This window comes from Sabethes cyaneus, chromosome 1 (genome assembly GCF_943734655.1).
Source record: "Sabethes cyaneus chromosome 1, idSabCyanKW18_F2, whole genome shotgun sequence".
NCBI lineage: Eukaryota > Metazoa > Arthropoda > Insecta > Diptera > Culicidae > Sabethes > Sabethes cyaneus.
In genome coordinates, this window is record NC_071353.1 from 35174709 (window position 1) to 35199394 (window position 24686).

Here is a 24686-nt window from a genome sequence, read left to right on the forward strand (position 1 = left end):
AATGCGGGCTGTACAACACTACGTTTCAGTTTGCAAATTCTCATAATACAAAAAACAAAGCTTTTTTCCTCATTTAGACATATCTACCCCTCCCCCTGATTAGCTCACCTCGGTCAGCGGCCCTTTTGTCTACAGCAACTTGTACGTCTCTCCGAAGATAATGAAAGAGAAATAAAGCCTTCCTTATATTGTTCTACTTCCGTAGTTGTGACCCTCCCATCTTTTCACACGCTCTTCATCTAATCTCCCAACCACTTGTATAACTTCTAACCGTCCAAATGCAAGATATTATTATTATTATTCTATATTTGAGAGGTTTTCAGCCCGTGGCTGGTTCACCCCTTAATGCAAGATAATCGCAGCCACTTTTACGAATTTGGACCTCCCCTCCCCCCCCCCCCCTTTTTTAGTGACCACCCCCTTTTCGTTAACCCCTTGTGCTGATTTACTTATGTCAAGAAACATGTACGCTAAGTTTGCTGAAGAACAGTCAAGACGTTCCGGAGTTATGGCGCAACTTGTTTACTTTTATATGCTTAAATATGTTAAAACCCCACATATTCAAAGTTGATTTATTCGAGATAGACCAAAATCCACTCTCCAAGTTTTTGACATTAATTGACAAAAAATCACGATCTTTCAAACGCAATCAACCGATTTTAATTCTGCTTGCATCTTTCTAAGATACTAACATTTGAAAACGGCCTATTTTTATCACAAAATTGTATATAAGTATAGAATTGAAGTAGATAGCCAGTTTCTGTTTCCACCAGAAGTTGCGTCTCATTAAGCTTCAAAAGTCATCTGAAGAAATGTTTTGTGAGAAATGCAAAATAAAAAAGTTCGCAAAACAGCAGGGTCACCCTAATTTGACTGGGGAAAATCGCCCTAATATGGAAACGGTTCGAAACAAAGGGATTTTGTCTTCTGCAATATTACTCAAAATACTTCAAGCTATAAAATTGCTGAAGTGAATATCGCTCTATCTTATTTCGTTTTGAAGATAATTTCTGAATTTCTGAATTTTGGTTAATTTAAGAGTCACTCTAAAATAGCTCATGCCAAAAAAAAAGCAGCATCCTAAATCAAGATTTTGTTGCTAACACGTAAATAGTCTAAAATCAACGACTACTGAGTAAACAATTTTTTCCATCTAATTTGGCTTTCTGGACCACAGTGCAATGGCTTTTTTAAAGGTCACAAGCGAGTAAAAGTAAGATTATTGAAACATGTCAAGCTACGCAATAATCTGCGGGCTGGTCATTCATTACTATATCAACCCCTTTTGATGCACACAAGTGATTTTTAAAACAAATCTCTATGTATCAATGGTTGCAGGCGTTGTACTTATGAATCCCCGTTTACGTATTTTCAAAGCCACCATTGCATTCAATGAAGAATTTAATCTGAATATTTCGCTCTTCTCTTTCAAACATTCACTTAAACAATGGCACTCACAGATTCTTATAAACATACATATGCCAGAAATGCATTTTACATTAGTTTGTGATCTAATGATCTGACATAGTCCTACGTCACCCTTTTGTAAAACCCATAGGGCTGTATACCTTGTAGTTTTTGTCCTTAAGTTTCGCCCGAAAAAAACTAACGATGTGCTGTCGTTAACCGTTCGGACATAACCCAGGAACAGAAATCTATGCTATCGTGAATTTTTTATTTTTAAAAGGTTATAGGTAAATAGATAAAAAAAAGAACAAATATTTTTAACAATTTCCTGAGATAAAATATAGGGGTGGAGGTCATTCCTCGCGAAGTGTCCTAGTAAAATTAAACTGTGTAGCAAGCAAAATTCTAAGCTGTGTACCGGTTGGGACCTTCCCTCGATTAACTGTAGAAAGAAAATATCTATTTATATTTTTAAATAATATTGCCCAAGGAATCCGAAAAAATGCTGCCAAACATTTTTAAATTCGATTTGAAAAGTAAATTTGCATCTTTCTCTCAATGAGTAATATTATATCTCAAAAATTCCAACATCATAGTGTTTCCCAGATTAGTGTTATTTAAGAATCACTCATCACCACGATCCAGAGACGCAGCGTTTTGAACAATGGTTATTGATATATAACGATCTTGCAAAGGGAGTTTTTCGACCGTAATTCAGGAACAACGACAAATACTACCGTAAGGTTTTTTACCAACAATTCGGCACTTCATAATCTGAGACCCTTCCATCCAAAACCTGTACGTCTATTTTGAAAAAGTGCACTAATGCATAGCCTTGCGTCTTTAAGACATGACCCTTCTTTATCGACAGACCTTTATGCCGTTTATTAGAGTACAAAACAATTACGGAGCTAGTGCAACGATCCTGCTGACTCCAGCAGCATCGGCACTGCACTGATTTCAAATTAGGGATCAAAAATCGAAAAAAATTATCGCTCATTAGGGTGGTTCACAAATCTGGTTTTAGTTTTAAGAAGGTCGCATAATGCAAGCAAAAGGGTTGATTATGCGATTCTGAAAACTAATGCTAGAAATCATAAAAAACTTAATTGCACAAAAAGCACTCTAACGCTGTCATCATAAAATCCACACATAAGAAATGAATCTTTTCAATGTTTTAACACTCATATAAATCTTTGAGTTTGTATTTTAATATATGTATACAAACTAGAAGTACGTGCAGATATGTATCCAACCAAGTCGTTTTCGATGTGCAAAAATAATTTTTACGTACCATTTTGGAGGCGATATACGCATACTCTACTCTACTCTACTCTACTCTACTCTACTCTACTCTACTCTACTCTACTCTACTCTACTCTACTCTACTCTACTCTACTCTACTCTACTCTACTCTACTCTACTCTACTCTACTCTACTCTACTCTACTCTACTCTACTCTACTCTACTCTACTCTACTCTACTCTACTCTACTCTACTCTACTCTACTCTACTCTACTCTACTCTACTCTACTCTACTCTACTCTACTCTACTCTACTCTACTCTACTCTACTCTACTCTACTCTACTCTACTCTACTCTACTCTACTCTACTCTACTCTACTCTACTCTACTCTACTCTACTCTACTCTACTCTACTCTACTCTACTCTACTCTACTCTACTCTACTCTACTCTACTCTACTCTACTCTACTCTACTCTACTCTACTCTACTCTACTCTACTCTACTCTACTCTACTCTACTCTACTCTACTCTACTCTACTCTACTCTACTCTACTCTACTCTACTCTACTCTACTCTACTCTACTCTACTCTACTCTACTCTACTCTACTCTACTCTACTCTACTCTACTCTACTCTACTCTACTCTACTCTACTCTACTCTACTCTACTCTACTCTACTCTACTCTACTCTACTCTACTCTACTCTACTCTACTCTACTCTACTCTACTCTACTCTACTCTACTCTACTCTACTCTACTCTACTCTACTCTACTCTACTCTACTCTACTCTACTCTACTCTACTCTACTCTACTCTACTCTACTCTATTTTCAGTTTTCACGCACCAAAGGCAACTTTGGTATTCTATTTTATCGGTCTAAAGGTTATAGTGTAGATACGGGGGCACGCTGTTGAGCATTAGTTGAGGGAAAACGCATCCATTTTCATTCATCCTTCCTACTTAATTGCACGCAATAGTTCAAACGTCGCCTCGGTAACAACAGCGTGGGGGTACCTACACCATCATGCAACGCATATGGTTTTCATTAAGAAACGCAGCTTCGCTTTGAACGTACCTCTAAAAATAAAATGATACGGTTCGGTTGGGTAGAACACGAGTACTACGACAACGATTGCCAGTGAGGTAATGTACCAAGAGGAAAATCTCATATTGCAATGAATTATCGTGTCCCATAAAAGGCGCGCAAGGCCGTAGAAAATAAGCAAACTAATGATAATAGACTAGTGGCCTGTTGTACCGTATCTTCGTAAAAGTTTTTTTTGTACGAAGCCATTGGAAGTGATCTACCTACTAGCTGGCTACTAAGAAGCAACCAGGAAAATAAGTTTAGCGGTGTTTATTCCTGGTGGACAAGAAACTAGCACACGGTCTTCTTTCGACGATGACAAGACGGTACTTTGTTAATTTTCTATTTGAAACTTCCATCGAGTGTCGGATTATCCTGACTGAGTAGATGGATGCATTCTATCAGTGCAACATTGATGCTGATCGAGAAAAAGGATGACCCGAAGGAAAATGTTATGATTAGGCTTCGCCTTCTGCGAATCTCATCTATTTTTTTCCAGTTCGTAGGAAGTGCGCAGATAAGTTTTTGCATTAATGTGTATATTGAAGGCGCCATCATACTTTATATATACGCTTTCGATACAGGAGTGTTGTTTTTTGATATTTTCACCTTTTAAGGGAATTATGTAAAAGTGACTACATACAACAAAACACTTTAAACCATATTGCGGTGTTGTGATTCTAATTGACACCACAGAAAACTATTTCAAATGTGAAAGTGTGCGCTAATTCAGAATTCTACTTCATTAATGCAAGGAATCATTTGTATCCTCAAAGGCTATGGAATTATCGTAAAATATAATAAATTTTGAAATTAAGTGACCGGTATAACGAGTGCTGGTTGCCCAGAACATAGTTCTTACAGGCTTTGTCGACCTTTTATTGGACGTTAAAAGCAAACTATGAAATTAAGCTGACAGCAAAACTTCTAATGGCTAACGTTTACGCTGTTACTTTCCGATAGACATCAAACGGCGGAAACAAAGAAACAATAAAAACAGAATTAAAAAGAAACATTGCCCTTTCCGGGTAAAACAGCCAGCAGAAGTGCAAAGGCACATAAAATGCGGAAACAATTAAAAACAAGCAGTATAGTGCAAAAGCTTCACTATCCTCGGAAAAATGCCGAAGGACGTTACCGCGGAAATGGGAAGCCATGACGTTGAAAGAGCAGCAGTTTTCCGTTGGTGGAGGCCTTACACACACTAGAACTCTTCTCATGATATGCTGACAGACTGATAAGCCTTTCTTACCTTCCTGGAAAAATAAACATCACACACAAGCATACATTCATACGGATAATGACGGGTTTTAAAAACAAAGTCGAATGAGATGTGACACTAGGATCTTGGGGCCCCGATTGAAGAGATGGTTTACATAGTAATTGTAAACCCTTTCCACGAACAAAAAAACTTTTCAAAAGGATGTCACCAGCTAGAATTTTTCGCAGAAGACGTTTCTGACCAGCACCAAACTTCTGGCAGTAGTAGATTAATTTCCTTCTCTTTGCTTCATTGTAGTACAATAGTGCGGAGTTGATTTTCCACTGCGCTGGCCAAGTTATTCATGCTACTGTGAGCTTCATAATTGAAAAATGCAAAAAAAGCTTGCGAAACAACATACTTTTCGCAACGACATAACAAGGATAATGCACACCGACTGGGCTGCTGTTTGCCGGAGTGGATACGGTTCGTTTCTCGTATCATTGCCATGGAACTTTTTTTTATGGATTTCGGATGGAAATAATAATGATAATGGCAGTTCAGTTTGTGCGCTATTTTGTCGGTTTTGCTCATCCGAAATGCGTTTTCCGACCAGAGCTTTTCGAATGGGACGCTCGAATAAAATACAACATTGTAGCGCTGTGCACGGACTAACGATTTGGGGGTATTAAATAAATGCAGAATTTATTGGCTCGGGAATAGCGCTCGGGTTCGTTGGCAATCTTGTCACGAAACAAATCATTTTAATTTGAGTGACCTTCTGGAATGGTGAACGGCGGTCCTTGCTCTGGCCTGGATGCTGTATATTATTTTCAAATTCAGACCAAATTCTGATTCGATAATTTGGTGTCCGGCTGCTGGTATTTCTTTCCTTAGCCAGGCCCGTGAGAGGATATAGATAGTTACCGGGCTGCTGCACTGACTCCGATTTTCGGGCCATTAAAATGCTTATTTATGGCAAATATCCAAATAATTTCTCTGACGAAGGATTAACTGGCACAAGGCGCGTGCAGAGGTTCTAAACGGTTTTTAGTCTGTTATACACTAGTAGTGTACAAACGGGCTGCCAACCAGATACATGACACGTGGGAAAATATTAAAGATATTCTTATTCTTATTCTTATTAATATCATCACAGCCACAATAAAGGATTCCTGGAAATAATTTTAATTATTTCTAATCATAGAAATACATCAAATTATTTTCTTGTCAGTATTAACATTTGCAAAATATCAAAAATATATCGCAAATGTTTAATCGGCCAGGCCAACTGTGAAATATTGCCGCAAAGACGATTATACGAATTGAATCTTGTGTGAATAAGTTATTCATACATAGATGCATTTCTAAATCAATAGGGGATGAAGAAACGGGGACGTCTCGTACCAACCGTCTCTGAGTAATTTTAACTTTGTTTTCGTTGGGAGTATCTATGCTAATAATGGTAAAGTGATACTCCGGACCCTCGGGGATGAACTTATGGCATATACTCCAAAAGCCCGGCTGCTGTTGGCCAAGGTTATAGCGCCTTATTTCGCTCTCTAAAATAGATCAAATACACCAACCACCAAACTACCAAAGACATGGCATATATCAATTAATTTGTTAAACAACAAAATGAAGCAATAATAAAGTAAATAAATTTACGTGCATGTAGTTGCATAAAACAACCTTAAAATAATGTAGTTATAAAACGATCTCACCAGTACTTCTGTTCCGTTAGAACGGCAGATTCAAGTCGAATGATTAACCTGGACCTAAAGTTCACCATGCTATTAGCTAAGTTTGATGGTCCCGTCTTTCGAATCGGCGTAGAAAGTGGTGCTGATAACTTGTTTGATGTTCAGGAACCACCGTTGGAAATATTTTGAAGTAAGGTTGAAACGGGTTGCGCTTGTGCGGTGATTTTTTTCGGAAGAATTTCAGCTAGGCGATCCACCCATTACCGTGATGAGACTGTGGGTTGCCAAATATCAGGAGAACGCTGCCATTCTAGGGGCTCCGAACCACCGGAATTTCATGAAACAGGTCTTGGTTATGGTATTTTTCAACAGTACCATTCGTAATATTTCGAAGACGTCTCCACTTGTGAGCATTTCAAATTAAAATTAAAACACTTGATCTCTCAATGGCTATCCGAAATAAAACACTTGAAAATAATAGTTTCCACTTCTAATTTACTTGAATTTTATCAAAAAAAAAGATATGGAAAATGTCGAAATTTTTTTACGTCCGCTTCTTTTCGCAGTTTGCTTCGATCTTCACACGTGGGAAAATATTAAAGATAATTCACAAACTTGGTTCGTGCACGTGGAAGCCAAATCTATCCAATTCAGCTTTAACACTTTGTCTGTACCTTGGGGTCAATTTGACCTCAAACCACTTTGAGAAGCTAGAGCTTTTTTATTTTTTAATGATTTTTTTTTATTTCACCGGAGATGTTCTATTACAGAAGTTATTTGATCATGATCAACCCCTGTATTTAACGTAGATAGCCGCGAAAACTGTGTCAAGGACTTGAGAATACTGCTCGACTCTAAGCTAGATTTCAAACAACATATCGCATTTATTGTCGACAAGGTCTACAAGAACCTGGGATTTATCATGCGGTTCGCCAAAAACTTCTACGATATCTACTGTCTCAAAGCTTTCTACTGCGCTCTTGTCTGGTCCAATCTTGACTCCTGGACTCCATTCCTTTTACCAAAATGAAGTTGACCGAATCGAGTCGGTGCAGCATAGATTCATCCGTTTCGCTCTTTGGAGATTGCCCTGGAACGACCCCTTTCAGCTGCCCTGCTCCCATCAGCTGAACAACGCTGCAAACTCATCGATCTTGACGTTTTGAACATTCGTCGATGGCTGCCGCCGATATGCTGACCTCGAGAGTGGATTGCCCATATTTTCTCGCGAGCCTCAACATATACGCTCAAAGTCGTGTTCTACGTAATGGTCCATTTTTGCGAGCATCGCATCGGTGAACCAACTGCAGCCCCTTAACCACAATCACCGGTCTGTAACGCCATTCCAATCGCTTTTTACCAAGCTTCGACATTCAAGGATCAGAAGGCCTCAAAAGAATACGGCCGCGAAAAGCCGTGCCTAGAAATTATACGATCAAAAGATAACGAAACCTCATTGCTGCGTTATGAACGACGACATCTACGTGAAAGCGGACTCCAACAAGATTCCGGGGAACCAGTATTTCACTGCAAAGGATGAGAATGATGTTCCAGAGAACCTCCGAAAACAGAAGAAGTCGAACTTTGTCAAAAAATTCTTGATTTGCCAAGCAATTTGTTCATGTGGACAACGGCGTACACCTTTCATGACCAGTGCTGTTAAAAACTCAAAATCTCAAAACTCATCAAAAATCAAAATGAACTGTGAATCATGTCAACTTGATCCTACGCAGAAAAAACTCACGCGTGAGGTTTTCTGTTTTCATAGCAAGAAGCACAAAACTCACACATATTTCTTCCCGCTTGATCGCATTCTGCTTTGCTTCAACTGCTACACGGAGCTATACACATATACATACAAATTCGTTGTTGAACAGCATAGGCCTTCTCTCGTGCGATACGTAACTGTGAGTGAGTGTGAGAGAATGAATCTCTAAATAAATCGTAAAGTCAAACTAAAACACACATTTAAACTACATACCGTGAACGCGGGTAATTCCGATCAGCTCCTAATTCCGATCACTCAACTAAAGTAGTCGATTTTTAGAAGATGGAATCAAAAACCATAAATTATGGGAATCCTCATGATCAAAGCTTGCCAATGAGCTATACATTTTAATTCAAGCTCCTAAAAATCGGCGACTTTAGTTGAGTGATCGGAATTAGGAACTGATCGGAATTACCTGCGTTCACGGTATTTATCTAATTTTTATTAGGCTTTTTACTTTCTAGTTAAGAAAATGTCGATTCCCGCGAAGGAAAAGTGTAAATACCGTCAATATGTTTGCCATCTTAATTCATGAATGTGTGCTAGCTTTTTTCGCTGCTGATGTTTTCTCTGGCGGTTAATTCTCTTTCGCTCTCTGGTTCGTTGTATGAAATGCCAGCTGTGGAAGAATTAAGCAAAATGCTCACAGCTGAATTTGGTTCACATCGCATAGCAACAGAGACATCGCGTATAATAACGAGAGAAATTCATATGTGAGTTTTGCGCTTGTGATCAAGGTTGAAATTTCATGGTGCTTGAAATCTCATTGAGTTTTTTGCTGCTTATGAATTTTTCAACACTGTATACTATGAATAGACCGGTGTATTTGAAAGAGTGTCTCCAATAGCGACTTCTTCCACTTCTGAAGTCTTACAACTATCCTACGATCTTCTGCACACTTAATCGGTTCGGTAAATGTTTACCGAAACAGCAGAAAGTTCGGTAAAATTTTTTATTGCACCAAACATTATTAATGATCTGTAAACGTCGATTGGCACCATCGAAGTTTTTACCAAACGTTCAGCTGTTTAGATTTCGGTAAAATTTTACCGAATTCGGTGCTTTTTGTTAAGTGTGTTGTATAGTTTTGCCGTAAAGTCTCTGGAAAGGAAAGGAAGAATGTCTAGTGCAAAGAATGGTTGATTGAGTGAACTGGAAAATTTTGATATAGACCAAACAAATTTTCGGGAAGTGCAATGCTAAATGAGACTCGCATCCACAGTCTTTCGATTGGCGCTCGACTGTTTTTCTGATTAAACTACCAGCGAAAGACTGTGGGTATGCGAGTCCCAGCTAGCATTGCACTACCCGAAAATCTTATTGGTCTATAACGAAATTTTCCAGTTCACTCAATTAATCATTCTTCGCATCAAACATTCCTCCCTTCCTATCTATCTCTTACAGGTTGCGAAATATAATGACGTGTTAAAAAAGAACACTTCAAAATCAATTATTCTCAATAACTTTGCACACAATTTTTTTATTGCTTTCAAGTGTTCTACAAAGTTATTAAGTATGCTAAAATACACATTTTTTCTGAACACTGTTTGTCGCTAGGACGCATATTTATTATGTCATAAAATATATGAAATAAAAATTTCGCATTATTTAAATAAAATTTTATTCAATTTCAGACAACTTCGTGCAAATCAGACAGCCATTAGGTGAAAATACTATATTTTGTCTATATAAAAAAAATATTTCCATCAGGAGATCTCCAAAGAAATCTCGGAAAAAATCAATTGAAAAATTTTTTTGATAAAAATTTTTATGACTCATTAAATATGCATCTTAGTGAAAACAGTCTTCACAAAAAATGTGTATTTTAGCATACTAAATAATTTTGTAGAACATTTGAAAGCAATCAAAAAGCAAGAAAAAATCGTGTGCAAAGTTATTGAGTATAACTGCTTTTAAGTTCTTTATTTTTAAACACATCATTATACTTCGCAACCAGTAAAACACAGAAAATTACTATATTCATATATTCAGCAAAGTTGCTTATTTTAGTATGTTCTACAACTTTTTGGAGGAAAATGTTTTGTTTGAAATTTTATTTAAAAAAAACAAAGGGTTGTATCACCTTAATAGGTAAATTCACGGCCACCCTAATAGTGCATAAGGATGCTCTATATTTTATTAATAAACTTCTCTAAAGACAATACATCTCAAAAATTACGCATTTGTGCGTTATAGCAAACTCTTATAATTTTGGTGGTTTCATTAGAGTGATACAAATTTTCGTTTATTTGAATGCGTCCAATAAAGTATGGTATCGTCAGCAAAGCTGTAGAACACTTTAAAATAAGCAACTTTGTTGAATACAGTAACTCTCTTTTTCGTTTCCTTAACGAGCTATAAAAATTTTTATCAAAAATAACTCATTTTTCAATTGATTTTTTTTTTTTGAGATTCCGTTGGAGATCTCCTGATGGAAATATTTTTTTTACATAGACAAAATATAAAATGTACTTTCACCTAATGGCTGTCTGGTTTGCGCGAAGTTGCCCGTTTTTTCATATATTTTATAACTCATTAAATATGCGTCCTGGCGACAAACATTTTTCATAGAAAATATTTATTTTAGCAAACTTAATAACTTTGTAGAACACTTGAAAGCAATAAAAAAAATCGTGTGCAAAGTTACTGAGCATAATTGCTCTTTTTTAACATCTATTTATATAAGAGGCTTATGTCTGTACCGAAAACCAGGTCTCTGACAGGACATCATGAGAAGCTTATTGGTAACTAAAAACAGATGGGTTGTATTCTCAGTCATCTCACTGGTCGACTGCTGGACTGCTCGGTTGCTCAACTGGTTGACTAGACTGCTCGACTGGACTGGTCGATTAGACTGCTCGATTTGATTGCTCGACTGGACTGCTTAACTGAACTGCTCGACTGAACTGTTCGATTCGACTGCTCGACTCAACTGCTTGATTGGACAGATCGACTTGACTGCTTCACTGAACAGCTCGATTTAACTGCTCGAGTGGACTACTCGATTCGACTGCTTGACTTACTACTCGACCCGACTACTCAACTTAACTGCACGATTGAATTGCTCGACTAGACTACTCGATTTGATTGCTTGACTGGACAGCATGATTTATCTGCCCGACTAGACTGCTCGACTCCACTGTTCGATTTGACGCTCTACTCAGCTGCTTGATTCAACTGCTTGATTTCACTGCTCGACTGGACTACTCGACTCGACTGCACGAATGAACTGCTTGACTCAACCATTCGATTGGACTATTCGAATCGGCTGCTCGACTCAACTGCTCCACCCGATTGCTCGATTAAACTGCTCGACTAGGCTACTCGATTTCATTGCTCGACTCAACTGACAGCTTGATTCAACAGCTCGGCTTAGCCACTCAACCCGACTGCTCGACTCAACTGTTTGATTTAACTGTTTGATTCGACCGCTCGACTTAACTGCTCGACTCAACCGCTCGACTCGACTGCATGAATGAACTGCTCGACTCAACTGTTCGACTTAACCGCTTGACCAGACTGCTTGACTGAACCATTCGATTCGACTGCTCGACTAGACTACTCGATTCAATTGCTCGACTGAACTACTCGATTTAACTGCTCGACTCAACTGCTCGACCGGACTGCTTGACTGAACAGCTTGATTTAACTGCTCGACTATACTGCTCGATTTGATTGCTCGACTTGACTGTTCGACTCGACTGCTCGACCCAACTGCTTGACTCGAATGCTTGATTCGACTGCTCGACTCGCCTGCTCAACTCGCTTGCTTGTCGCGATATCATAGGGTCGGTGTTAAATCAGACCGGACCAAGTCGCAAAATTTAAAAAAATGAGTTAATGATAGCAAACGATCAAGAATTTTCTAGGCAACATTTTACTCTAATCGGACTACATAAATGTTTGAAAATAGCCAGAAGTTTTTATTCGGTTAAATAAAACCCAATACGACCATAAAAACTATTTGTTTCAGTTTCCGGCTATGACTCTTTTATGTACAACACGAACAAATGTACGAAAAAAAGACAAAAATAAAAGAATTTTTTTGGCCGATTTTCGGAAATTCCACTGTTTGAATTCTCATTTCTATTTCGTGCTAGAAGTGCTAACTCAACTCGTACACTCTTTTTTCGAGTTTTTCAGGCTATAGAGCCCACAGACAATTGATTTTATAAAAAAAAAATAAGTCGTGCCCTACAAATTATTTTTTTGCCCCCCACGATTTTTCAATCCAATTTCCAAGGGGGAGTGTGCAATTTAAGCGTGGACACCCTTTAGAGTTTTTTTTATTTTTTCATGAATTATTTCACTTCTTTCGCGACTATAGGAGTATCTGCCAGAGATTTTTTATTACAGTAGTTATTTAATCAAACGATTTCGAAAACTTACGTTTTATCACAATTTTACTGAAAAATTTACATTCTCTGGACAATGGGGTCAATTTCATCACAAAATTCAAACTGATCTCAACGAAAACCTGACAGATTTCCGAATTTTTAGATGTTCCTGGAAAATAATTTAATAGACTAAATGATAAAACTATGAATGGCGACTTGGCGGACAACGAGAGGTTTTAGTAAAAATAGATTGAAAAAATAGGATTTTTTCACATTTGTGACGTTTATATCACGAAATCCTTACCACCTAGAATGATGCTTCCTTTTCCAAAAATATACGCAAACACGAGATCTTCAAAGTTACGTGTGGCATTTTACAGGATTTGCTTGCTAGATGGCGTTAATGTAAGAATTATCTAGAGTTTTCGTCTTAAATTTATGATTTTTATTCGTAAGTCGTTCTCACTCACGAAAAATTCTGTTCAGTAGACAAGATCTACTGTGAACATGGTCTTGTGACAGGACGAGGTGGCATTAGTGCTCTTTTTTATCTGTATATATATCTGTATATAAATCCGACTTATTTCCATTGCACCCAGATATATGCAATTCTACCATTCAACCATTTGATGTGGATTTCATTGCAAAAATGTGCAAATGTATATTATTATTCAACATTGCTTTTTATTTCAAAACCATTCGTAACCAATCAAAATTGTAAAAATTTATTACGGGATGAAATATGCATGTTCTTTTTACTCTTGATGAAACCAACCCAAAACTAATCGTAAGCGCAACTAAATCAATCAACCATTCTACCCGGGTAAATTGAATACCAGATCATTTCGTTCGTCAACCGAAAAAGGTCATCGTTCAAAGAAAAAACTAAACATCTAGTGTCAGAGCCTCTCTATGTTTGCAAATAAACACAGACGGAAAGACCTCCCAGCCTGCGGGACATTAGGACCTTCCATTCCTTGCTGTCCTCACTGTCAGAGCACATTATTATTATTATTATTATTATTATGTTACCTACCTGTGCCGGCGTCTTGCGGGATATATTTGGGACCATCACCGCACCGGAATGGATGCGGCGAAACGAATTTGATGATGCTTTTGTTGTTTATTTGCTCAATGTGATAAATACATTTGACCCACCTTGTTTGCCCATTCAGGATCAACATTTAAATTGCTCATCTTGGCGGCGCTTGCAGTCAACAACTTCGGTTTGCTCTAGCTTAGGCCGGGTACCTGCCACGGTGCACGGGTCGATTTGTGCCGTCGACTTTTGGAGTAAATATTTACCTAGGACACTGTCTCGAAAAATTGTTTTCTCAAGAGCCGTTTAAGGTAGAAAGTTGACTGTACGTGGTCAACGAAGAATACATCAAGGAAGAACCACTCTCTACTTTGCGTTAAACGACACGAAAGTTTAATGTATGTACAATAGGTGTTCAAGTTCGTCACAGAATGGAAGCGAAAGTAAAAAAAACCTGGAAATCTTTGCTGAATTTTTAATCAACACGATAAAAACTCATGACAAAAGGCGAAATAAAAATCAAATTTTCTATTAATTTTTAGTAATTACTAATTAAAAAGTGAAGGACACATGCCAATCTCAGCATGCCTCAGCCTTGTGATTCCATCATTTGCGTTTTTAATTTCTATATGGTATGGTACCACATTGATTGGCAAACGATTCAAATCATTCAACCGCGACCAACCTGTACCCCTAAAACGGAAAAAGCAGCACCGCAAACCATAAACGATCATCCTTCCGAAAACTTGTCCAACAACATTCGGCTTTCAGTGGTTTTGACTCTGACATTCTGCGCGCGGGGTGCCCATCATGACGGCGGCCCACAACACTGCGATGCCATCATGTCCACGGCCATATGGCACCGCACTAACCTTGGAGTGCTTTTCTACTGGCAGCAGCAGCGGCAACAGCAGCAGCAGTCAGCAGCACCATCATCTCCGCCGGCAGAATCAACGCGAAGCCAAATCCGTTTTCTCATGTCGACTGCCGCTGCGCAGGTATTCAAATTGGAATTTGATGAAAGGCCAACACTTCAGCGGTACTTCCACGGAGGAGCTTCACAACTGAATAGAGCTGAACACATTGTATAACACAGTGTCTCTCCAATGACACTCGTCACCGTGCGCAGCTCAACTTGCATGACCCGGTCGCTGCTGCTCGCCTGGCATCAGGTGGGCGCAGGTACGTATGCATATCTCTGAATAGGTCCATCCGGGGTCAAGTGAGAGAAATCTCCAATAAACAAGCCTCGACCCTATATGCACAGCGACGAGCATAATTTGGTTCTGTGGACTAGTTCCGAGAGTGTTTTTTATTGGCCCGAAAGGCAGCAGCTCGGTATATAGCTACGGTACAAATGCAGCACAGCATGAAAAAAAAACTGTGGGGTCCTACTAAGCTGCGGCTTGAGTGCAGCACTCGGTTGCATCCCGGCAAATGGTGAGCAAACTAAAGGTTTCGAGACCAAAGCTAACAACATTACAGTCGGAAACTGAGATGGACGGGTAAAAACTGTGCAAATGAAAAATACCACAAAGGTAACAAAAACATATTATTATTTGAGTCCAATACTCAAAAATAAGTTTTGAAGAATATTGCTCGAGCAGATCAATTTTTTACCATAATAATTACTGGTCTCTAAGTTACCTTTTTTAAACCTTTTTTAGATATATTACAATCGCTTAGACACGTAATTTTAAAAGTGCATGCAATTTCGAAGCGTATTCATAAATATTATACATAAATATTCATTTATTTTTATTTATATCTGTAACAATCAAAATAAAAATAACCTTCTAACGGTTCTAAAAGTACTACTTGATTAATAAGAAAAATGTACTTCAGTCTTATTTTTGAACCTACAGTAATAGTCACAACCAAAAAGCAAGACAAAGCAAAGCCTAGAAGCTACACTCCGTTATCGAAACTTGAGCTGTTTTTTTATACGACAGACTTCGCAACCAGTTGTTAGAGCACAGGATAATTGCGGTTCTAGTGCTAAGATCCTATTAACTCTAACATCCTCTCCCTGCCGAGATTGGAACATGCGACGACTGACTTGTTAGACCAGCATTGTACCTCGAAGCTAACTGGGAGGCAACCTTGGTTAGATAATAATTAAAAGCAAATTTTAACTATGATAATTCTTATCTGTTGACTGAACAAAAACTACTTACTTTACTTTAGTGGCAGCGGTCCGTTACCGATCCTGCGCCGAACGAATAATGATCCTCCAGTACCGTTGGTCCTAGGCTGCCGTTCTCCAATCCCTACGAACACTCACTGGATGCGGGGTCTGCCTCGGAATCTACGACCTCTTCCTGGTTCTCTGCTGAAAATAGTTTTGGCTACACTTTCATCGGGCATTCTGGCCACGTGTCCAGCCCACCGCAGCCTGCCACATTGCACTACCTTCACTATATCAGCATATTTGTACAGTACAGTATTTGTACTTGGTACAGCTCGTGATTCATGCGTCTGCGCCACATTCCATTTTCCATTTTGCCTCCAAGTATAGATCGCAGAATTTTACGCTCAAAAACCCCAAGCATTCGCCGATCAGCTTCCTTTAGCGTCCATGATTCGTGTTCGTAGAGGGCCACCGGAAGGATTAGTGGTCTGTAGAGTGCCAGTTTTGTGCAAATTTGCAAATTACGGGACTTCAGCTGGCTACGTAATCCGTAGAAAGCCCGATTCGCGGTTGCAACTCGTCGTTTCACTTCGCGGCTTCTATCGTTGTCACATGTCATGAGTGTACCAAGGTATATAAATTCCTCTACTACTTCATATCGTTCCCCACCTAACTCCACCTCGGCACCAACACCACTTGGGCACCGACGTTTGAACCCATTGGGCTCCCACGGGAATGAAATGGAGAGAGTTACCTGAAAGGAGCGTCAAACATAGCTCTGGCTTTCTCAAGCTCCCACCTGGTGCCACCACGCAGGTCTAAGCCAAATGGTGACGGTCGATGGCCTTACCCGGAAATGCTTCATGTACTTACTGAAGCAGCTAAGCTAGGAGGTGCGAACTAGAGCACCTGTTCTCCAGGTGAGGGGCGGCTCACACAGCGTCTGCTCCAAACGGGCGGTTGAATATGAAATGCTGTATCCCGCGAGCTATACCTAAGACGGCAGACCCATCAGCGGGATGTAGGTATCGCGACCCCGGTGAGGTAGTATGCCGAAAACTCAATTACCACGAACAACGAAGAAAGAAATTCAGGTCGGAGCAATCGGTATAGGACACGGTAAGGGACAAGGAAGGGATTAAGGGATAACGATTGGAGCTTGGTACCTGGAATGTCCGAGCTCTCCATGAACCGGCACGGGCTGGCTTGCTTGCTCGAGAGCTGCATCAACTCGGAAGGGAGATCGCTGCTATTCAGAAAGTTCGGTGGCCAAATTCCGGAGAAAGGGAGTTCCGTGCAGTAGACCCTATTGCAGGCACTTCTTTCAAGTACCACATCTACGACAGTGGCGGTAAAAAAGCATAACATGAAGTCGGTTTCGTAGTGTTGGGACAACAAAAGCAACGAGTTATCCGGTGGAGGCCCGTAGATGACCGTATATGCGTGTTGAGGATTAAGGGCAAATTTTTCAACTATAGCCTAATCAACTTATACGCACCGACACATAATAAATCCGATGATGCTAAGGACGAGTTTTACGACAGGCTTGAGAGGACCTATGGAGAGAGCCCAAAACACGAAAATCACGATCAGAGATGCAAACGCGCAGATCGGGAGGGAGGAATTCTTCCGTCCAGTTATTGGAAGACATAGCCTTCATCTGTCGACCAATGATAACGGTCTGAGGCCAGGCCTGGAGGTATCCAAATGGAAACTCTAGCTCTCAGATCGATCATGTCTTGATTGACGGTCGACACTTTTCGAATGTTATCGATGTACGATCTTTTCGGGGACCAAATATCGACTCTGACCACTATCTCGTAGTGAGTACGATTTGCGCAAGGCTGTCGAACACGGCGAAATCTCGAAACCATCGAAACAGCTGCGAGAGAGGTGGTAGGCACGACAGGTGGAAGACAGCTTAATAGCTGGTTTGATGCCAAATGCTAGAGAGTGACAGATGAAAAGAACCAGGCCAGGAGTCGCATGCTCACTGCGGCAACGCGTCAAAACAGAGAGAGGTACAGAGAGACTAGAGCTGCGGAAAAATCCATCGTCTAAAGAAACGCGAGTACGAGGAGCACGTGCTCGCCGGCGCAGAGGAACGATACGCCAGCAACGACACACGGAGTTTCTATAAAACGGTGATATGCAGGAATTTTGCCATGCCTGTGATGTGCAATGATGGTGCTGGCAACCTGCTTACCAACAAAACGGCGGTAGCAGCCTGGTGGAAGGAGCACTTTCAGACACTGGTTGAATGGAGAGGTAAATGTGGAGATCAACAGGGACAGGATAGGAATTGTACGCGATGGTCAAGCTGTGGAGCCACCAACACAGGAGGAGGTTAAAAAGGCAATCAGTGAGCTGAAAAACGGTAAGGCTGCTGGGAAGGACGGTATCCCGGCTGAGCTTCTGAAAGCGGGGAGCGATCGGCTGTACGAAGCAATCCACCGGATCATTGTCAGGATCTGGGAGAAAGAACAAATGCTGGAGGAGTGGTTGGATGGCCTCATTTGCCCAATTTTCAAAAAGGGACATCGACTATAGTGTAAAAACTATCGAGGAATTACATTGCTCAATTCTGCCTACAAGGTGCTTTCCCGTATCCTGTTCTGCAGACTGAGGCCGTTAGCGGAGTCCTTCGTCGGCGAGTACCAAGCTGGTTTTCGTGAGGGTCGTTCCACGACGGATCAAATGTTTACCCTGCGTCAGTTGCTAGACAAGTTCCGGGAGTACAACTTGCAGACACACCATCTGTTTGTGGACTTTAAAGCGGCGTACGATTCAGTTAAACGAAATGAGCTGTGGCAAATATTGCTAGAACATGGTTTTCCGACGAAACTTGTTAGTTACGCTGATTCGTGCGACGCTGGACGGATCCAAATCATGCGTTAGGATAGCGGGTGAGAACTTAGCTGCTTTCGTGACGTTGGATGGAATGAAGCAAGGGGATGCACTCTCTAACCTGCTATTCAACATTGCCTTGGAAGGTGCATTACGAAGGGCAAACGAGGAAAGGAATGGAACTATCATCACGAAATCTCGCATGCTTCTTGGTTTTGCGGATGACGTCGATATCATCGGAATCAACCGTAGCGCAGTGGAAGAGGCCTTCAGACCCTTTAAAAGCGGCGAGATTGGGACTTACAATTAACACCGCCGAAACGCAGTATATGGTTGTTGGTGGGAACGAGCAAAAAGTACATATTCGAATATGATATGGAAATATGAATATTGCGACCAAGTTATGAAATACAAGATATCCAAAATGAATATTAACAGCCTGCATTAGTTTGAGCTTTCCAGCTTAAGGCCCAGACATAATGCATACGGATTTTACTACGTTGCGGATATTTGACAGAAAAACCCATGGCAAAACTGTCAAATTGCTGGGCCTTTACTGTCTATTAAAAAACAAATCGTCGTTGACAAGTGCGACAGACAATAATAGGCCGTATGAATAAAACAATTTGCTTTGCTTTTCCCGTGTAAATCTTATGGGAGAGTTTGCACCAACTCTTTTATTTTATTTATACGGCCTAAGGTATTTGATTTGGTAAGACATGTATAAACATTGAGAATAGTCAAGGACCTTAAACTGTTCCTTGCGGTACTCCACATCCACATTTCGTACTTTACGAAAATAAATAAGACAAAATTCTTTTTTTTTTTTAGAAGGACAGCTGGAGCTGATGCACGGGAGCTGTTACCATAGGACATCAAGATCCGCATCGGGGAAATGAACCGACACGAACAATAAAAGTCACCGATAAAACCCTTTTTTTCAGCAAAGAGAAAACGAGTGAAGGAAATCGATCACGTTCTAATCGATGATTGATTTACCTCGAACATTACCAACACAACACATTACCATTACACGACCACATATATAGGTGACGCAGGACTACGTAAGCCTCTTTGTAATGATAGTAGCGTGTATCCATGCTTGTAATAATTCGATTCTTTATGTATACATGCTATATGTAACATATATACATGCTACATGCGTTGTATGTAACATTTATCAAAGTAGTAGCATTGCATACGTTCAATTCTTAAAAGATTGTGCATTTGAAAACAATTTAACAAAATCAAGAACACAAACTATTGCTTTCCTGCTAGCTCCATTTTTTTATTTGTGTTGTCACTGGGACGGCTAAGACCATCGTTGGTCCATTTTGCCTCCTGCTACCTCATTGAAATTAAAGAATGTTTTTATTACTCATGGTTCCTCACGTTGAAGGGATTTTGCCAATTCAATCCTATTTTATCGACAGCACATCTTCACATCTTTTCACTACACTTCTAATGAAACGGCAAGCATGCGTATTCATACAGAGCCGTATTATAACCGAACACTACAGCTGTAGCACATTTTTCCAACACAGATATCAAATTCGCCGACGTTTAATCGTCTCGCAGTAAAGAATTTGCGATCTGTTGGGACAACAAACTTGTGTCATTTTTTCTGGCACACTTCCCTAACACAGACATCAAATTGGACTAGGTTTAATCGCGTTCGTAAGAAATCTGTTGGCACGAGGGGGCTTTGTCACACTTTCTGGCGTACTTCCCAAGCAAGGACATCAAAATGGTCTAGGTTTAATCGCGGTGTTAAGAAATCTTGTTCAAATGAGGGAACTTTGTCACTTGTTTTGGCTTACTTCCCAAGCACAGATATCAATTTGGTATAGGTTTAGATCATCGTAAAGAATCTTCCAACCAATCACGAAGCAAGCGAGAATTCTGGTAAAACAGAGGTTCATTATTTTCAATTTTTCAATAGTTCAACATCACGAATCCATACTTTTCTTCTTTTGGGTTAATTCTTAGAAGATTTTCCGATCGATTGGTGTAAGAATATTGAAAATCGATCGGAAAACCGCTGAGCTATTAGCGCTTAAAACCTATCTTCATGCAGACCAAATAAGTAATGTTAATTTGTTTGATAATTATTAACGATACACACATAAATGATATAAAATTGTTTCATGGATTAAACTTGTAGCAAATTTGTTTTATTGCAAAATTGTGGTGTCCAGATTTTGCCGCGCGAACAAGCCTTAAATCCGAATTAAACTTAATACATACCAACACACAGTAATAACAGAAGCGTTTTCAGCTCTTTTTCTCGTTCCGAAAAGCTTATGTTTCTAAATTGTTATTGCTAAATAACTTAATTGAAATGTGTGAGAATCAAAGATTACTATACGTTTATACAAACGCTTTCTTTAGAACAACCCGTTTTTCCCTCCAACTTGTTTTGTTTATTTGTTGTTATATGATTGTGTATTGATATAGTTATATAATTAAGGAAACCCTTCTTCTTGTGATGAATTATTATTATTCTTATTTGCATATTTTGTTGTGCCAAGCGTAATTCTTGTAGAACGACGGATGACGATTTATCAGCTGTACGTATTTTTCGAATTAAAGTTCAGTCATCATTATCAGTATATGGAAGACTTGATGTTTAGTTCCCATTTTTAGCAACTAACAGACTGCTTTTATTTGTTCTTACCCATGCCATCATGCATCCTCTCTACTTTGAGAAGATACAAAGGTAGGACAACGGCAAAATTAAAACAACAGCCTCCAAGTAGAACCGACGCATTCTGGTCCCAACTGTCGTCATTCTCGGCTCCCCGCAAGGTGTTTTGATTCTTCGCTGCATCCGCCATTGCAGAGCATGTTATTTATTTCGCTTGATTATTATCGACTGCGAGAGCAACAGGTGGCAAAATTCAATATGTTTTGCTTTGCTGTATTTTGCCGATGTTGGCTGCATTTCTGCAAGCGGTTAAAGCGCGGCATCGTATATGATTTGGAGTATAATCACATATTTGTCTTACGTGCTACTATCACGGGATGAAACACGGCTTCCAAGATTCACTAAATGACTGATTTTTTAATATTAAATAGCAATCCTCACACAAAAAAGTTGATTTAAAAAAATAAAATTGATCTTGGTATATCGGACACAGCTTGACTTCTAAATGTTCATCTAGCGCGTGTGCCGGCTGTTTGGATTTAAATCGCCCGATGCACCTGCTGCAGCGATGGTGACTGCAGCAGAAAAACAACAAATTAGGCCTCGAACTCTCTGTCGACCGCCGCCGGGAGCTAATATTGTTTGCATCGTCCGTGTATACATAATTATTTCGGATTTCCATTAGAAGGACGTGGTTCATAGATGCGGTGCACCTGCCTGACTGCGAGCAGAAGCAGGTTGTTACAAATTGTGTTCAAAATAAACGGCGAGTTATCGGAATTTTCAACTCTTTTCGATAATACTGATTACCCGGTCACAACCACGGATTAGAGACAGCATGAAGCACTTACGTAGTCTAGCCTTCTGGTCATCAACAGCAACATTCAAGGCAAATATGATGGCGATTTCCCATGACGTATAGACCAGCTGTTCAGGGTGATTAGGAAAAAAAGAAGAGGCAAACACCGAAACAGACAGATGAGTGAATGCTGCTTGAGAGGTAAGAAATCACACGAAAAGAGCTGTCGAGATTTAAAGCTCGTCAAGGGTGAAGGAAACCGATAATAACACCGACTACCTTACCTACCTGGATGCTAAGCGGCTACGGTTGATTGGGTTCAAGGAGATGGAAGAGAGAAAATTGCATAATTTTCCCATGGCGCCCCTCATGTGTACGATCATACGCAACGCTAGGTGTGGGAGAGTTTTTTTGTTTTGAAAACATATTTTGCAAAACCGATTAACCGGATCGGCACTACAGATAAGCTAGAACACCCGAGCCCCGAGTGGGAACGAAAACCAATATGTACCTAGTCATTTCACCGTCTTTTGTGTACGCATGGAAGGGATAATCCTTGAATGGATTACCGACTAGGATGAGAAAATCAGTGATGATTTTTTTATTTTCTCAAGCTTATAATAATTGCAACAATAATATTCTGTCAAATGAAGTTACTCGAATACCACGGCTTCCAATTTATAGTTCAATTGTAAATATTTTGAATCCAAAACCAGTCTTTCAGGTTGAGTCGCGGATGCCACTTGCTCCAGAAGTTCCCTGAAATTACATACCTTAAAAATATTGATGGAGTAACTAAACTCATTCCAGATTTTACCAAACACTTTTTCTTATGAAGATAACCGGTTTTGGAACACAAAACCCGTTAAATCTACAAGAGTGAACCCTTGAATATGCACCTTGGTCTTCGAAAATAATAAAGTCCGAGATGTCTAGTTCCGGTAGCAATATATCTTCGGCAAAGCAATCAATCCCATCGCAAGATGGCCCGTACAGAAAGGATCGACGCTCCGGGCCGCACTCTTCGCGCTTTTTCCAAATCACCGGTTTTACCGGCATTTTGCGGTACTTAGCACTGTAGAACGTCCCATAAATTCCGTCATTAAAGTAGTAAAACACTCTTTCTATCTGTGCAGGGTTCTGCTCATTCCGAAATACCTTCTTACCGTGAACGGGGATCACAGAGGTGTGCGCAGCTGCGCTGTAATATCTTCCAGGCTCTGCAATCACGGACCACTTTTCATCCTCCGGGAAAAACTCCTGTAGCGCTCGATTTATATGCGTCGCATAAATTCCAACATCAATACCCTTCCTGCCGGAGAAACCTCCACCCAAATCAATCAACCGGAAGGAAAATCCCAAATCAGTTGCATAATCGGTAATTTTTCGACCTGCTTCGATGGCTCTGTAAAGGATTTCCGGATCCGAACAAGCAGCTCCGACGTTGAAGCACCAACCGATTACAGTGATTCCGAGCTCTTTTGCCAAATCCAACAGCTGACGAGCTTCTGTTGCTGGATTGCAGCCGAACTTAACGTTATAATTTGCGTCGGCGTTGTTGGGCACGAATCTAAAACGGATCAGAACCCTGGAAAAACAAAACACGCCAATTAATTCTCTTACATGCCTTCAAAATACCAGAATAGACTGCACTCTGCCTCCGGATAGTATTGATGAATCTTCCGGAGTTCTGTGTCGCTGTCAAAAACGGTTCGCACTTTTTTCTCCTTGGCAAACTGCAGCGCCTCGATGGTTTTCATTGGCTGACCGAATATTATCCTTTCGCGATTGACCCCAAAGCCGAGAACTCGCCGAACCTCGGCTATTGAGGCGCAATCAAAACCACAGCCCAACAAAGCGGCCGTCTCGACAATAGCTGGTTCGTCGTTACTTTTGATGGCGTAAAACGGTCGGACCCGTGGCATATGCCGTACCCAGTCGTAATGCCGCTTTACGACTGCATCCAACTCGACTAGATGCAACGGTTCCTCGCGAGGTCCCAGTGCAACCAAGCGATTGATCAGTTCCCTCGAGGATACCGAATCGTCTACAACCTCTAGCCGGCCTTCGAGCACACTTAGCACGTCCATGCTGAGCCAGTGATTCAATGAAACTATCTCTCTTACTTCCGTCGCCTCGCGGTGGTGGCCTGTCGTCGCTGATTAGATAAGAACCGGTCTCTATGCTGCTGTCGTGAATTTACGCACATGGTCCCAGTTAAATTAGAACCATCCGCTCACGTTGCGAATCTAGCAGATTGGTGGCTTTTGATGTGGCAGATTTGATGACAGCCATAGACTTGTTAGCAAATTGATAACTAAGCGAGTCAGAAGCAATTGTTATGAAGATTATTTAATAGCAAAAGAGGAATTCCGTTATCACTATGAGATAACTGTTGTAATTGATCAAATGAAATATTTTCGGTTTACTAGATAATTGCGGATTCGGCACCAACTTTTCAAAAGGGCCTATC

General features: G+C 40.2%; 1 protein-coding gene across 1 annotated transcript; it reads right to left on the bottom strand.

Annotated features, from left to right (window-relative positions):
- Positions 1 to 22866: 22866 nt before the first annotated feature.
- LOC128732921 (ornithine decarboxylase 1-like) lies at positions 22867 to 24303 on the bottom strand. Its single transcript, XM_053826379.1, has 3 exons — positions 23867 to 24303; positions 23031 to 23801; positions 22867 to 22972 (listed from the first exon to the last, which is right to left on the bottom strand). Exons 1-3 carry the CDS (start codon positions 24301 to 24303, stop codon positions 22867 to 22869), a joined length of 1314 nt encoding a protein of 437 aa, XP_053682354.1.
- Positions 24304 to 24686: the final 383 nt, after the last annotated feature.